This window comes from Triturus cristatus, chromosome 8, assembly GCF_964204655.1.
Source record: "Triturus cristatus chromosome 8, aTriCri1.1, whole genome shotgun sequence".
NCBI classification, from domain to species: Eukaryota; Metazoa; Chordata; class Amphibia; order Caudata; family Salamandridae; genus Triturus; species Triturus cristatus.
This window is the reverse complement of record NC_140591.1, coordinates 1,630,690,982-1,630,707,638: the sequence shown is the minus strand read 5'-3', so window position 1 is coordinate 1,630,707,638 and position 16,657 is coordinate 1,630,690,982. Positions and strand designations below refer to the sequence as shown.

The 16,657-nt window shown below is 47.1% G+C and overlaps 1 protein-coding gene across 1 annotated transcript in view; it reads right to left on the bottom strand.

Moving 5' to 3' along the window:
- The window catches only part of LOC146808461 (transient receptor potential cation channel subfamily M member 2-like), a 3,976,112-nt gene that overhangs the window by 2,425,992 nt on the left and 1,533,463 nt on the right, over positions 1 to 16,657 (bottom strand). The window contains exon 20 of the mRNA XM_085623954.1: positions 12,258 to 12,390. Coding sequence (XP_085480080.1) covers positions 12,258 to 12,390 — 133 coding nt within the window. The remainder of the gene's footprint in view (positions 1 to 12,257; positions 12,391 to 16,657) is intronic.

Here is a 16,657-nt window from a genome sequence, read left to right as displayed (position 1 = left end):
TAAATCCCTTATGGCTCCCCAACCCAGAAAATACGAGTAGAGAGGCCCATATGACATCAAGGGAGGTTACCCCCTCGAATTGCGGAAGGCGTCTTAACTGGCAAAAGGTAGCAATGGACGAGGGGAAATTATCTGCTATAAGGGAGACCCTGACAGAGGCCCTGAGTGACCTACAAGAGATCATTACAGATTTAGATGGTACTCAGAAGGTATATTCAATCTATGAGGGTTTGGTCAATACTCTGGGATCCTTATTTTGTACAACTACGGGCAGCAAACCATGTACCTTTAGTAGGAACACCACCAACCCATGGTATACGAGGACTTGCAGACGGAAAAAATCTGCCCTAATCATGGCCGTTAAAGGCAAGTCCCCTGACAGGATCCAGACTGCTAGAAAGGACTACAACCTGACAGTCCTCAAAGCGAAGAGAGAGTGGGAGGAACAGCACTGGCAAGCATTAAAAGCAGCCAGCATAGGGAAGGATGCTAGCCTTTTCTGGAATCTGGTCAGAAAAAAGGTTTGCCCTGACAGTGAGCTAATAACGAATAACATCCCGAGCAAGAGATAGTATGACCATTTTCTGAACCTATAGAGTATAGGTTGGCCCAACTATCGATCCTCGGGCTCCGGGCCAGGAACCAAACACAGAACCTTTTTTCCGATCTGGAGGTTGAAGCTGCTATCCAGCGAATAGTCCCGGCCAAGGCAGCAGGACCTGATGGTCTGCCAGGGGACCTCTTCCGAGCAGATTCGGCGAAATGGGCAAAATGTATTGCACTTTTAATTAATGCTATTGACCGCGGTTGTTCCATCCCAGACTCCTGGAAGGGAGCAGAAGTTGTGCCTATTTTCAAAAAGGGGGGTAGGGATGACCCTGCCAACTACCGCCCGATAAGTTTGATCGATTCAACCCAGAAAGTAGTTGGTCGGGTATTGCTAGAGAGGATCCTTGCATGGGCTGACGAAAATAGGATCCTTTCTGACTATCAAGCTGGCTTTAGAGCAGGTACAGGAACCATTGAACAGTCGTTCAGGCTATTACTCCTATATTGGAAGGTGGTCAAGCTAGGCAAAGGCATTCTTTACCTTGCATTCATTGATCTAAAGACTGCCTTTGACCTGGTCCCTCGTGAGCACCTGTGACAAGTCCTGTCAGAGCAGGGGGTGCCCAGGTACATCCTTAATATGCTAATTCGCCTGCATGAGGACAATTATGCCCAAATAAAATGGGGTTCACAAGGGCAAATAACAGCACGGATACCGGTGAACAGGGGAGTCCACCAGGGCTGTGTGCTAGCTCCCACCCTATTCTCTTTGTATGTTAATGGGGTGGTTGAGCACCTAAAGCAAATACCATCTGATGCCCCAGCCCTGGCGGGGGAAAAAATCCCTACTCTCCTGTTCGCGGACTTATTTCAAAACCCCCAAAGGGCCTGCAGACTCTTCTAAATAGCTTCGACCAGTTTTGTAACACCAGAGGGCTGTCCATCAATACCCAGAAAACAAAGTTCCTAATTCTAAATCCACCTAAAACATTTAGGAACCCTCCTTCACTCAACAGTGTACCGCTGGAGAGGGTCGCTACATTTGATTATTTGGGAATTCGTATTTCTGATTCCATGCTTTGGAGATCGCATGTGCAGAAAATGCTCTTGAGCCATAAAAGGGTGGTGGGGGCAATTCTTAAAGAACATCATTCTTCACTAAATAAACCAATTGCTCCCGCACTAACTATCTATAAGGCTAGAGCTGTAAGTTCGGCACTTTATGGTGCCGAACTGTGGGGTCTATCCAATACAGACCATATCTGCAGATCAGAAGACAAATTCCTGAAGGATCTATTGATGCTCCCCCAGAGGACACCCACTAAGCCCCTTTTATATGATCTTGGCTGCCACTCGCTTGGAGACATAGCAAGATTACGTCCTCTCTTGCTGTGGGCCCACTTGTGGCAGACACCTGAATTAGCCAATTATGCTGCAGGGCTTAGAGAGGTAATGGACATGGATGGGTGGCACAAGATTGACTGGTTAAATGGTGTGAAAAAGCTTCTATATGATCTCAGCCTCAAAGAGGCTTGGATCAATAGAACCTCCCTACCAAAGGCAGAAATTAAGAAGGCATAGTGGCGGTGGGTTACTATGAATGACCTCCTCAACCCTAGAGTTCGAAGGTTAACAGAGGAATTCATGCAGCACAAGCACATAATGCACTTTGAACCCTACCTGGACCTAATACAAAAACCATATGACAGAGCTTTGTATTTCAAGTTCAGGGTAGGTATCCTCCCCTTGCGAGAATTCACTGCGCAGTGGAAGCCACCTCACCAAACTCTCCCCTCCTGCCCAAGCTGTGAGGCTGCCATAGAGTCAATCCCACACTTTATATTCGCTTGCCCAGCCTATAAAGTACCAAGGGGGCGTTGGCTGAAACCACTTTGCAGGGAGTTAGGTACCCGCAGTCACCAAGTAGCATTACGCATTTTAAGATCTGACTCATGGGACTTCCATGCCTGTGTAACAGCCAAATTGCTTAGATGGGCATGGAGCATTAGAGCGAGAAACGTGAGCATTAATTCCTAAATAACTTAAGCGCTCATGTGGCGCTTGCTTTTTAGCACAAGCACTTTCCCTTCTACAGGTACAATGTATATACAAATTTTAAATCCTTTTAATGATCCTGTTTTTAAATGTCTCTTTTAACCAATTGTTTTATTGTACATTGTACCTAAAAAATGTATTTAGGAGTACTGTAATTGTTTATTTGGGATTGTATAGCTTTTAAGATATTTTTGGGATCGAAATAAAGCTTATATTGACTGACTGACTTATTTGTTGTGTTTTTAGTTTTAGTTTTATTTCTAACTCCAATTGTTTTGTTTTTTCTTTTTTGTTAAAATAAAATGTGATGTTGGTGTGTGTGGACTGAAGCTTGGCTGGTGGTGTGCATGGACTGGCTGGTGGTGTGCGTGGACTGGAGTTTAGCTGGCTGCGTGCGTGGACTGGCATTTGGCTGGCAGTTTGCATTGACTGGCGCTTGGATGGCGGTGTGTGTGAGCTGACATTTGGCTGGCGGTGTATGAGCAGTAACTTGCTGCCGGTCACTACACAAACTGCTAGCCAAACGCCAGTCCACACACTCCATCAGCCGGCTTGATTGCTGTGTAAGTCATGTGGTTGTATGATAGTGATGGGTCCTTGAATGGTGCTGTCTGTTGATGTGAGTGTTGAAATGTGCTGGGACTGTGACTGGCGGTGTGAATGGTCTTGTGTGTGCCACTTATGAAAGGTATGTGAATGGCCTGTAAAGTAGTTGGTGCCTTCTCGTGTCTTTACAGCTTAGGAGCTGAGTCATTGGTTCGGTTTTCTGACTGCTCAATTATTAACAGTGCCTTTTATTTTTGTGAAACTCTTATTAATGTATTTTTACTTTCTGAACTTTCACTCACCCTTCTGCCAATTCCAACCAGTATGTTTTTGTATTTGAGGAACAGATGGTTGTGGAGTAATATTTGTCTTTTCTGTCTGTCTCTGCCAGAGTGTACATTGTCTCTACATTGTCTGTTGATCTGAGTGTTGCAATGTGCTGTGCTCAAGAAAGGCAATGTGAAGGGTCTTGTGTATGTAACATATGAAATGTGTGTGAATGGCCTGTAAAGCGGTTGGTGCCTTGTCGTGGCTTTACAGCTCACGAGCTGAAAGTCATTGGCTCAGTTTTTTTACCTTTCAATTATTAAAAGTGTATTTCATTCTTGTGAAGTCTCTTGTTACTAAAATATACATTTTGCAACTTTTACTCACCCTTGTGCTAAATCTAACCAATATGTGTGTACTTGAGGAATCGATGGTTGTGAAGAACAAGTTACTTACCTTCGGTAACGCTTTTTCTGGTGGATACAGTATCTGCCTGTGGATTCCTCACCTTGTGAATATCCCCTGCGCCAGCATTCCACTGAATTTTTTCCCCAACTCTCCACACCGACGTGGATGTCATAGTTCCACGGCTCCGCTCGCGACTCCGTATGACGTCACAAGAGCCGGAAGAGAGCCACGTCGACGTGATGACGTTAGTCCCACCCATTTTTTCCGTGCCTCCGAGGCGAACAGGTGGACCGACAACAGATTCAAAGTATACAACGTACACAACATTCGAACAAATATACATAGTACATAATCAAAAGGAAAGCTAAAGAACATAAGCATTTCCTATAAATGTACCAGAAAGAAAGAAGATACAAAGTAAAACAACATGTCAAACAAGGCACCCTTTAAGGTATACAAAGGTGGACAACGGGGAGGCGGGTGGGTCAGTGAGGAATCCACAGGCAGATACTGTATCCACCAGAAAAAGCATTACCGAAGGTAAGTAACTTGTTTTTCTGATGGATACATCTGCCAGTGGATTCCTCACCTTGTGAATAGATTCCCACAGCAGTCCCACTCCTGGAGGAGGGTGTCCACCTTCCTATACCGAAAAGTCCTGTAAGACAGAGCACGCAAAATGACCCTCCCCCTCATCTCAGAGTCTATGTAATAATGCTTTGCGAAAGTATGGAGGGAGGCCCAAGTCGCGGCCTTACAAATGTCTGCAACTGGAACACCCCCGGCCAAAGCAGAGGTGGAAGACTTAGCTGTAGTTGAATGAGCTCTAATACCCTCAGGAGGAACCTTACCAGCAAGGGCGTAGCAGATCTTGATGGTTAGGATGATCCACCTGGACAGAGTGCACTTGTGCACAGCTTTGCCTCATGAGTGTCCAATATAGCCCACGAAGAGCTGATATTCCAAACGAAAATCCTTTGCCCTGTCCAAATAAAAACTCACTGCTCTTTTAGGGTCCAAGCGGTGAAGTTTCACCTCCTCCTTGGAAGGGTGAGGGGGAGGATAAAACACAGGGAGAGTAATGGATTGTCCCAGATGAAAAGGAGTAACTACCTTAGGTAGGAAAGCAACCCTGGTCCTGAGAACCATCCTTTCAGCATGTAAGGATAAAAATGGGGGTTTTGATCTAAGAGCTTGAAACTCACTCACCCTCCTTGCCGAGGTTATGGCCACCAGAAGAAACGTTTTAAAAGACAACAACTTTAAAGGACAGCTATGAAGGGGCTCAAAAGGGGACCCCATAAAAAAAGTTAAAACAAGATGAAGGTCCCACTGTGGCATTACAACGGGAGTAGGTGGTAACCTATTAGTAAGACCTTTGCTAAATCTTAAAACAATAGGAGATTTAAATAACAATGGCTGATCTGGAAGACACAGAAAAGCTGATAAGGCTGATAAATAGCCCTTAACTGTGGCCACAGCACAACCCTTTTGAGCCAAGGAAAGAGCAAACTGAAGCACATTAGAAAGGTGGGCTTTTAAAGGGTCAATGGATCTCTCTCCATACCATTTTACAAACTTAGACCATTTATAGGAATAAATAGAACAGGTGGAGTGTCGCCTGGCCGATTAAATAACATCCGCCACATCAGGCGGGAGAGAGAAGGAACTCAGGTTGCCCCGTTCAATCCCCAGGCATGAAGGTGCAGGCTCTGGAGGTGGGGGTGTAGAACCTGCCCCTCCGACTGCGAGAGGTGAGGTTCTGCAGCGATCCGAACCCGTGTATTCGGTATCGTAGTACACGATTTTGGTATCAATGAACCGTAAAATGATCCATTTAATATATGACAGTGTTTTCGCTGCGCTACGAGCATGAATTCACTGAGAAATAGGGCATTCTGTTGTAAAGCCATGGCATCCATTTTAGATACGGCACCCATTTTGTTTCTTGCCCTCACATAGTCAATGGACGAGCAATGACCCCGGCAGAATCACCTTGTTAAGGACACGTAAGCCCGAGCCCGAGGAAGCTGACGCTGCGTGACTAGGCAGAATCAAGCTGCCTCCCCTGCCTGAGGCCAGCCCTGCTATACTGGTTCTCGTGTCCATTGTCCTGATTGAGAGGCCAAAGACGGTAGCCATGCCCGTTTATGATCCATAAACACCTCTTATCCTACTTTTCTATCCCTTACACCTGGCTCTGCTCCTCTCCTTCTGGGCTTTTACAATGGGGAGGATACGATTTTTATGATGGGGAGGATCGGTCAAAGAATGGGAAACTGACAAAGAGACTTGATCGAATACTGAAAACCTACGACTAATTATTGTTTGGTGTATGTTTATTGTCTGTTTGGGATACCGGGTTGGGCATGAAAGATATTCGTGTAATGTGTAATGTTGCCTGAAGACATATTTTATGTATTTAAGGAGCAACCCACTTTTTGCAAATGGAACAGTCTCGTAGATTCTGCCTTTGTGTGGTTCCTATGACTTCTGTGTCCCTGCAGTAAATAAATCTTGGTCTCTGACGCCACCATCGAGAAGCCCGCGTCTCTGTTTATTTGTGCACCAAGGCAGGAAGGAACTCAGGGGTCTTTGGGTGTTGTTTCCCTGACACCTCTGGACTCTTAAAAGTCCAGAACCTCAGAGGAGGTCTGCCCTGAGAGGGAGACTGTGCGGAGGGTGCGACAAAAGGTGAAGTAGATCTGTGTGCCAGACCCTCCTTCGCAATCTGGGGCGATCAAATAACTTGGGCCCGGTCTTGGCGAATCTTCCTCAGAACCCGAGGAATCAAGGCTATGGGACGAAACGCGTAAAGGAGATGTGAGCCCCAACTCAACTGAAACGCGTCCCCCAACGCCCCCTGCATCGGAAACTGGAGACTGCAGAATGACGGGACGTGAGCGTTCTCGTGAGTGGCAAACAGGTCCACTCGAGGAGTTCCCCACGTCCGGAAGACATGACGAACCACCTCCGGATGGATCCTCCACTCGTGGACAGCAGAGAACTGCCGACTGAGGCTGTCTGCACACACGTTCAGAACTCTGGCCAGATGATTTGCCATGAGACAAATCTGATGACCCTGAGCCCAGGATCAGAGACGCAAAGCCTTTCTGCAGAGACGGTACTACCCTACTCCTCCCTGCTTGTTGACATACCACATCGCGGTAGTGTTGTCCGTCAGGGCTTGAACCGACTGACCGCGAAGGGAAGGGAGAAAAGCCTTGAGCGCCAAACGTATTGCCCGCAATTCTAGAAGATTGATATGAGACAATCTTTCCTCTGGAGACCAAAAGCCCTTGATCTCCAGATCCCCCAGATGAGCACCCCACCCCAGGGTGGAGGCATCCGTTATCACTGTGGCCACCAAAGGAGGAAGGGCTTTCCTTGAGACAGATTGCCCTCCACGCTCCACCAAGACAGATCCGCTGCAGCTTCTCTGGAGTTCCTGACTGACTCCCTGAGATCCCCGTTGTGCTGATACCACTGCTTGCGGAGACACCACTGGAGCGCCCTCATGTGCCAGCGTGCATGGTTGACCAACAGAATGCAGGAGGCGAACAGACTGAACAGGCGAAGGACCTTCAGAACTGGAACAACCGCTCCATTTTGGAATAAAGGGATCATCTCCTGAATGTCGAGAATTCTTTGTGGAGGAGTAAATGCTCGACACACAGTAGTGTCCAGTACCGCCCCTATGAACAGGTTGCGCTGGGAGGGCACCAGGTGAGATTTGGGCACATTGATTGAAAAACCCAAGTTGAATAACAGATGAGATGTTACCTGCAGATGATGTTGCACCATCTCTGGCGACTCTGCCTTCAGTAGCCAGTCGTCCAGGTAGGGGAAAACCGGAATACCCGACCTCCTGAGATGGGCAGCCACCACTGCCATCACCTTGGTGAAGACTCGAGGTGCAGTAGTAAGACCAAACGGGAGGACCGCAAACTGGTAGTGTTGCAACCCAACCGTAAAACGGAGATACTTCCTGTGCGACTTCAGGATTGGGATGTGGAAATACGCATCCTGCAAGTCGATCGACACCATCCAGTCTTCTTGCTGCAACGCCTGAAGAACCTGTGCAAGGATTAGCATCTTGAATTTCTCCTGCTTCAGGTAAAAGTTCAAGACTCTGAGGTCCAGGTTCGGACGCAATCTGCCGTCCTTTTTGGGAATCAGGAAATACCGGGAGTAGCATCACTGACCCCTTTCCTGCTCTGGAACCACCTCTATTGCACCTTTTAGTAGCAATGCAAGAACCTCCTTCTGCAGAAGAAGCAGATGTCCTCTGAGCAAAAACCTTGGCAAGGAGGGTAAGGGGGAGGAAATTCCCGAAAGGGAAGGGCGTACCCATTCTCCACAAGTTTTAAAACCCAAAGGTCCGTCGTGACCGATTTCCAACCTAGCAGAAAGTGGGACACCCGACCCCCAACAGGCCCCACATGATCCAGGATGGGTGATCTAGGGCTGCTTCCCTGTAGCATCATTGGGAGCAGAGGAGGCTGAGGAGGAGGATGGATTGCGGCCAGAACCACGCCGACCCCTTTGTCTTCCTCTATAGGATCTATAGAGAGGATTTTGTTGCTGCTGCTGAGGTTGACGGAAGGAGTGAAAGGAAGACCTTCCAAAACCCCTATACTTTTTTAAGCCAAACCCTTTCGACCGTGTCTGCAAACCTAATGACTTCACAGTAGCTCTGCTATCTTTGAATCTCTGCAAGGCGGAATCCGCTTTCTCTCCAAAGAGCTTTTCTCCATCAAAGGGTAAGTCATCCAGAGTGGCCTGAACATCAGATGAAAATTCGGGAGAGCGGAGCCAAGCCTGCCTTTTAGTAGCTATGGAAGAACCCATAACTCTGGCCACAGAGTCAGCCGTATCTAAGCCTGACTGAATAACTTGCCTAGCTGCAGCTTGAGTATCAGAAACAACCTCCATAAAAGAACCCTTCTCCCCATCAAGGCATGAATGTAGCGGCCCAACAAGCAAGTGGTATTAGTTGATTTTAGCGCCATACTAGCAGATGAGAAGACCTTTTTAGCTGACTGCTCAATCTTCTTTGAGTCCCTGTCAGTTTGCGCTTGTGGAAAAGCCCCCGAAGACTGTTTTGAGCAGGATGCTTGTACTACAGGACTCTCTGGAGAAGGATGAGAGGAAAGGAAGCTCAGATCCCCCGGAGCCACTCTATATCTTCTCGCCACAGTCCTAGAAACAGCAGGCAAAGAAAGTGGCTTACGCCAAACGTACATAATAGGATCTAAGATAGCCTAATTAAAAGGCAACAGAGGCTCGACAATAGAGGAAGGCGAATGAAGGACCTCAGTCAACAAGTTTGGCTTATATTCCGCAGAAGGCAACTGTAAATCCAAAAGCTCCACTGCCTTCTTCATTACCAGATGGTAAGGAGCCAACTCTTGAGGTGGAGAAGATCTGGAAGAAGAAAGTTCCCACTCAGGAGTGGTGTCCAATCCATTTGCCTCCTGAATACCTTCAAATTCATCCGTGGAGTCACCCAGTTCACCTTCCTGCACTTCATCTGCTCGATACTGCTCCTCCTCTATAAGCCTCTGAGCCTCTCTTCGAGAGCGGATCCGAGGACACGGCATCGGCGGCAAACTACGCGGAGTCGGTTGCGCCGATGGAGATGGCAGCGTCACACGCGGCGCAGCTGGAGTCGGCGCCGTAGTTGAGGGAGGCTCCGACGAAGGCACGCAAACCAAACGAGACCAGGAGGAAGGCTCTCCAGACGGCGCCGGGAACTGCCATGACGGCGCCATCGGCAAGAAGGGCATAAATGGTGCCTGAGCATAGTGTTGTGGCACGCCCAAACTGAACGCCATTGGACCCACGGGACATGAAGGTGCACCGTATGGGAAGGCTGCTCTTTGGAAAACACCATAAATAGCATTCAAAAAATGTGTTGGATCCGCACCCGGAGTCGGGAACTGCGGGTATGGGTTCAAACCTGTATCCAGCCGAGGAGTAGCTGGAGCTGGAGCCGGAGCCGACGGATCCTCTACTGGATCCACTGGTTCACCTTCAGGCACAGGAGGGAGTTCAGCAACCTGTTCAGGCTCGGCGTTGGAAGCTGGAGAATCCATCGGCGCCGGAGACTGCGTTGGAGTTATCTTTGGCGAAGGAGACTTTTCCGGAGAAACACGAGAAGAAGGGGAGGGCGAAGGAGAGACCAATTCCTTACTGCGACGTCGAGGCGAAGGCGACCTCGAAGCCCTACTCTTCGTCGACCGGCGTCGAGAATTATGCTTCCTCTTCTTCTTGTGTCTTCTCGACTTCGACTAGTGCTAACTCTAGATATTTGCATAAACGAAACACCCAAGGTTGTACAGGGTGGTGTGCCTCTCATGTATCCCAACACGTTTTCTTACCCACAATGCCATGCAAACCTCAAAATGTGACAAAAGTCACACATTTTCCTTGCATTACTGTAGCATATTCTTCCAGAATCAAAAAGGAACCACAAATGTCCTACCACCCAGTGTTCCCCCAGGTTAGCCCTCTCCCCCTTTGTCTTGTTATGATTTGCCTTTGAGTTCATCCATTGCTATTGCACCAAGGGAATGGCCAGTCTGCTCCTGTGTAAGTATACCAGAATCAGAAAAGTCTATAGAACAAAGTCCTTTTTAAAATCTGGTCAGATTAGCAAAGGAGTTGTACATAAAATGTGACGTAAGTGTGTGAAACTATAAAGTTGTTCCTTACTCCAAGCTCTGATTTTTGTATGGTATTTCCTTTCGGCAAACCAGTAAGCAGGCTGGTTAGATTAGCAAATTGTGGAAGGAACTGTCTATAATACCCCATCAAACCTAAGAAAGATTGTATTTCTTTTTTTGGAGTTGGAATACCCTTGATCTCATCTATTTTATTCACATGTGCGCTTACCTTTCCTGTCTGTATGCAGTATCCCAGATATCTGATTTGGTTCGTAACCCACTTAAGTTTAATAGGATTGGCATTAAACCCTGTTAATACTGGACAATACAATATCAATGTTTGTCATGATATATGTACGCATAATAACAAACTTCCATCACTGTTGTTGAATTCACTCGATATGACTTCCCCATCAACCAAGAGTCAGAAGTACATGGTCAGGCAGGCCCTGCGACCCAGGCCTGAAGCAACCAATTAACAGGTCACAGGTGGGTGGGATGTAACCCGTAGACAAACACAAAAACAGGGAAAACCCAGATCGATCCAACAGATAGGCAGCAACACCACAATGGTCTAAAGAGAATAGTTCCAATAAAACACTTTTGACTGGACGGACGCGCATTCTGAAACCATTATAAAGCCAGATGCCGCACAAAGTTAGGAACACTAAGCCAATGAGAACACCACATGCACACTACATGCAGTGATCACACGCTCCCCATACCGGACATCTGGACATGTACCCACTGGCCCACATTTTGACCTACGCTGATGGTCAAATTTATAGCCCCATGACTAGGCCCAGATTTTGTTTCTCCAAAGGAATGTACAAATTGTTTTATGATGCTTCATGAAATGTATAAAATGGCGGCAGAAAAATAGGTGTGCTTTAACACAGTGGTCAGACCCTGACTCTGTCGCCTGCTCTCCCGGCTGCTGCGTTTAATTAAACAAACTGTTCCTGTTTTGCTAAATGCCTCTTATCTTTTATATTTTCATGGTAAATTCACATTCAAGCAATAATCCTGTCTCTGTAAGATCTCTGAGAATTCTTGCTAGATGACCCATATGTGCTTCCCAAGTGGGGTTGAAAATTACTGTATCATCTAAATATGCAGCTTCATACTGTTGAAGATGTTTCAAAATCTGATCCATCAATCTTTGAAAGATGGTTTGTGTAATCCATAGGGTATAACTTTAAACTGGTACTATCTGGAGGGAGCTGAGAACACAGTTTTCTTTCTGGCTGGCAGCAATCCCACCTATTGTTTTTGCCCACGATGCCACCTCAGTTTAGACCCCACCATATGCATATCAGTCTTTCGCGGAACAGTCCAGCCCGAACTGCCAGGCCAGCCCCTCCCTGAACTGGAACAGAAGCAAGCCCCTACCGGTGTCAGGCTGAATGGAGCCCATCCATCGGTGAAGCTTGGCTCCAGTGGGACAGTGAGCCCGGATCCATGCATGGGAATACTCTTACATCAAACAGAAAAAAGGTGATGTAGGAATATTTGTCTAGCCACTGACAACCACTTGAGTGGCATTCCAGCCCAACATTTCTTTGCCCACTGTGCCACTTAACAGTGTATCTTGTCTTTTTATGCATATAATATAAAACATTTGAATTAATAAGTAACTACATCTGCAACTCTGTTCGTTGTGCGAGTGCTGGCGCAACGCAGTAACAAATGTGGACTTTTGATGACGCTGTGAATTGGAATAATGAGGAGTTGGGGTATTGAGTACAGGAGATGGGGTCTCACCATCTTTTGCACCATGATGATCTTGGGCCCGAGGACCCTGCTCTGAGTGAAACTGTCCATGAGACGGAGGCAGTATATGATGAAGTCCAAAGAGAGGATGACTCTTCCTGCATAAAACGAGGCTGTGAAGCATCTGCAGACAGGAAGAGAAGAGCAGGGGTCAGTGTCATTGTAAAGAGGTCTGGGGAACACACGCTAATATTCACTGCCTAATGAGATTGGACCCAACAGAGCCACACACCCCTCTGGTATGCTTGGGGGGTTATGGGCTGATGATTGGAGCACATTGATGTAAAGCCAAGACTGGCGTTACACCGGATTCTTTGAAGGACCATGGAACAGAGCACCCTAGGATGGGCCCACTGGGGGGTCAGCAGCAGCTTCAGGACCATTAGATGGACTCACAGGCGGGTGTTCGTGTTAATGTCACACAATTGCGCCCTGCGTTCCATGCAGGGAAATGCATGCAATGTAGTATGTTTCTGGATTAGGTGTGTGTGTGTATTTATGTGTGTGCGCACAGGTGCACACGCATGCATGATTTATAGATGTGTCAATGCTTCGGGGTGCTAGCACATCACCTAGATATGATCAGAGTAACAGAACTGGGGTTTCACACATCCATGCTCCCTCTTCCAACCCCCCTGCAGTGCATGAGAATCTAGTAAGATTACTGCACACCCAGCTGACCATGTGCAATGGGTCACGGACTATATTAATTCAAATGTGCACAGTACGCACGCCTGAAGCCTTGGTGTGTGTAAGTGTTAGTACAACTGTGTCCGAACACATAAAATAAGGGTACCCCATAAAAGACATTCAGTGACACAGCCTGGAATACCCCCCGCCCCCCAAGCAATTAATAAAATAGTTATACATGAGGTGCAGCTTGCCCATCACTCATCAGGACCAAGTGTCACTGTACCTGCTACCTTGATGTAGTTTAGGGGTCTCAAAGTACCCCATTCTACTCATCTTTCCTTTTCTCCATCTATCTCCACCCACTCTCCTCTCTTCTACGTCCTCCATGTAATGCTCCCCTCTCTACCTCCTTCATTAGTTTCTTCTGTCTGTCACTCATCCTCATCTGCTTCCTCCCTTCTCTCCTTATTTGTTGTTCCTTTCAACTCCTTTTTCTTTGCCCACTCTTCTCATCCTTGTCTCCTCTCTTTTTGTCACTCATTCCTATTTCCTTTTCCCATTCTGTCATCTTTCCTCGCCTTCCTCTCCTGTTCTTTCATGCCTTTCCTCTCTTTTCTTTATTGTTCCCTTCTCCTCCACTCCCTCTGTACCACCGCCCCAGAAGAGTAAACAAAGCCAAGCCCTGGCATGCACTCTGCCTAAATAAAACAAATCAGAACAGGAACTCTCTGATATAACATCAGATGGTGCAGGGCACGCTGGACCCCCGCCCACCCCTGGGCCCCGGAGCACTGCAGCAGCTGCACCAAAGGTAGCTGCACCCCTGACACGCAGTGCAGATGCATGTGCATCCCTGGGGCCACACACAAGTGTCAGCTGTTTGCAACTCCGGTAAAAGAAAAGAGACATATGATACCAGGCCTTTTAGAAAATACAAAATAGCAGTTGTTAAAAAATGGATCCTGGTAAATGTCATTTCTCGTACAATCTTCATTTGTGAAAGGCGGCAGGTCATCGTGGCAACGTGCACATACTTGAGTGGTACAGGCTGAGTTCAGGGACACCTGTGACCACATATGCACTGATGGCAGTATTTTATGGCATGGTAAGAAGACCCACCCACCATGAGGGGCTGTATCTACAGCACCCACATCCCATCATTCTTACAAAAGCCAATGCATACATATCTCGCAGCCAGAAAACGCAAGTGACCACCAACGCTGAGGCTCCCTGCTGTGCTGAACTGCTATCTCCTGCTGAACCACTATCTCATGCTGAGCTGCTATCTCATGCTGAACCACTATCTCATGCTGAACCTCTATCTCATGCTGAAACGCTATCTCATGCTGAGCTGCTATCTCATGCTGAACTGCTATCTCATGCTGAACCACTTTCTCATGCTGAGCTGCTATCTCATGCTGAACCGCTATCTCATGCTGAACCGCTATCTCATGCTGAGCTTCTATCTCATGCTGAACCAGTATCTCATGGTGAGCCCCTATCTCATGCTGAACAACTATCTCATGCTGATCCACTATCCCAGGCTGAACCACTATCTCATGGTGAACCGCTATCTCATGATGAGCTGCTATCTCACGCTGAGCCGCTATCTTATGCTGAACCGCTATCTCATGCTGAGCTGCTATCTCATGCTGAACCGCTATCGCATGCTGAGCCGCTATCTCATGCTGAGCTGCTATCTCATGCTGAGGTGCTATCTCATGCTGAGCTATCTCATGCTGAACCGCTATCTCATGTTGAACTGATATCTCATGTTGAACTGTTTTCTCATGCCGAGCTGCTATCTCATGCTGAAGTGCTATCTCATGCTGAGCTGCTACCTCATGCTGAACCACTATCTCATGCTGAGCCGCTATCTCATGCTGAGCCACCTATCTCATGCTGAACCGCTATCTCATGCTGAACCACTATCTCATGCTGAGCTGCTATCTCATGCTGAACCGCTATCTCATGTTGAACCGCAATTTCATGTTGAACCGCTATTGCATGCTGAGCTGCTATATCATGCTGCACAGCTATCTCATGCTGAACCGCTAACTCATGCTAAACTGCTATCTCATGCTGAGCTGCTACCGCATGCTGAACTGGCATCTCATGCTGAGCTGCTATCTCATGCTGATCAAACACAGCGAAGAACCGCAGAACCCAGGCATGGGATAGAACTTCTGGGGTAACCCATGAGAGGTGTATTTATTGTTACCATTAAGCACATCTATCTAAACATGTACACACAGTTTAAATATACAGACTTAACCGAGAACATATGGTTTTATTTAAGGTGATTGCGACAAATTCCTGACAATGTGGAGAAAACTCTTGCATAAATAATTAACTGAATTCAGGCCGTGGTCCAAAAGCATACCATAGATCAGGGGTCTTCAAACTGTGGGGCGCGACCCCCATTCTGAACTTGCATCCGCACCCAAAATGAGAGAGGACAGCAAGGGAGTGAGAGAATTTGATTGAAGAGGTCAGGGATGAGGAGAAATGTGAATTGCCGAAGAGAAGTGTGGACACGCAAGAAGTGAGTGTGATCCAAAGGTGAGGGCATCTGTTAGAACAAAGGGGAGATGTGAAAGAGGAATGGGGGGACTGGAGAGGTGTAAGATACAAATAGACAAAAATTTGAATGAAGAGACGAGGTGAATGAGAAGTGCTGAGGGGCACGGGAGGTGACAGGGCCAGAGAGGCCATGAGATAAATGTGAGGGACTGTTAGAGATGAGGGCAGTGAAAGGACAGAATGGCAAGAGGTGATTAAAGGTGAAGTGAGAGGTTGAATGGGGAGAGTTCAGAAGTTGTAAAAAGGGGTGAAAGAAAATGACCTGCAAAGTGAGAGAGGGATCCGGGGTTAGGAGAGGAGAGAGGGATGGAAGGGAGGGGGTGAGAGGAAAGCTGCATGGGTAAAAGGCTTAACTCTACACAAAACCGCCAGGGTTTTAAGAGACCCCTGCTTCTTCCGGTCAGGGCCAGGTGAGCTTCTAATGTGGCAGCACGTATTGCTGCAGAGTGGAAGGCCCTTCACAAAGGTTGACTTGAAATCTTTCTGATGATAATTGCTGTATTTTGGTTATAAATGGGTACTGATTGGGTGAAATCTTTCCTCAGCGTTACTGTGTGTAACAAATATCAAAATAATGAAGCAATGCTATCCCAAAATACGCGGCATCACATAACCTCATTTACATTTTCATCCCACGCAATTTAGTCAACAGGTTTAGACATTTTTGTCAGGAGGGGGTCCTTACGCCTCAAAATGTTGACAGGGGGGTCTCGGCATCCAAAAGTTTGAAGACCTCTGCCATAGATTGTTATGTTATGTTAAAAAGACTTATATAGTGCACGTCTACCCATGGTTTTCTTGGTGCTTGCTGAGCATGCTGAGACAGGGACCGCTAATTGTTAAACAGTCATGTCTTTAGCTCCTTTCTGAAGGCGAGTAGTGAGGAGATGACCCTAAGATGTAGACAGAGAATATTCCAAAGCCTGGCCGTGCTACAAGCAAAGCTCCTTCCTCCCCAGATCGCCTTCCTGAATCTAGTGGTGGCGACCATTCTGGTGCTGGCTGACCGAAGATATCGGTTTGGAGTGTACTAGTTAAAATGCTTACATAGAAATTCTGGTCCTCCCCTGTGCAGGGCTTTGTGGGCCACACAGAGAGCTTTGAATTTGATTAGCTTTTGAACCGGGAGCCAGTGGAGTTTTCGAGTATCAGAAGAGATCGAATGGAATTTGAGA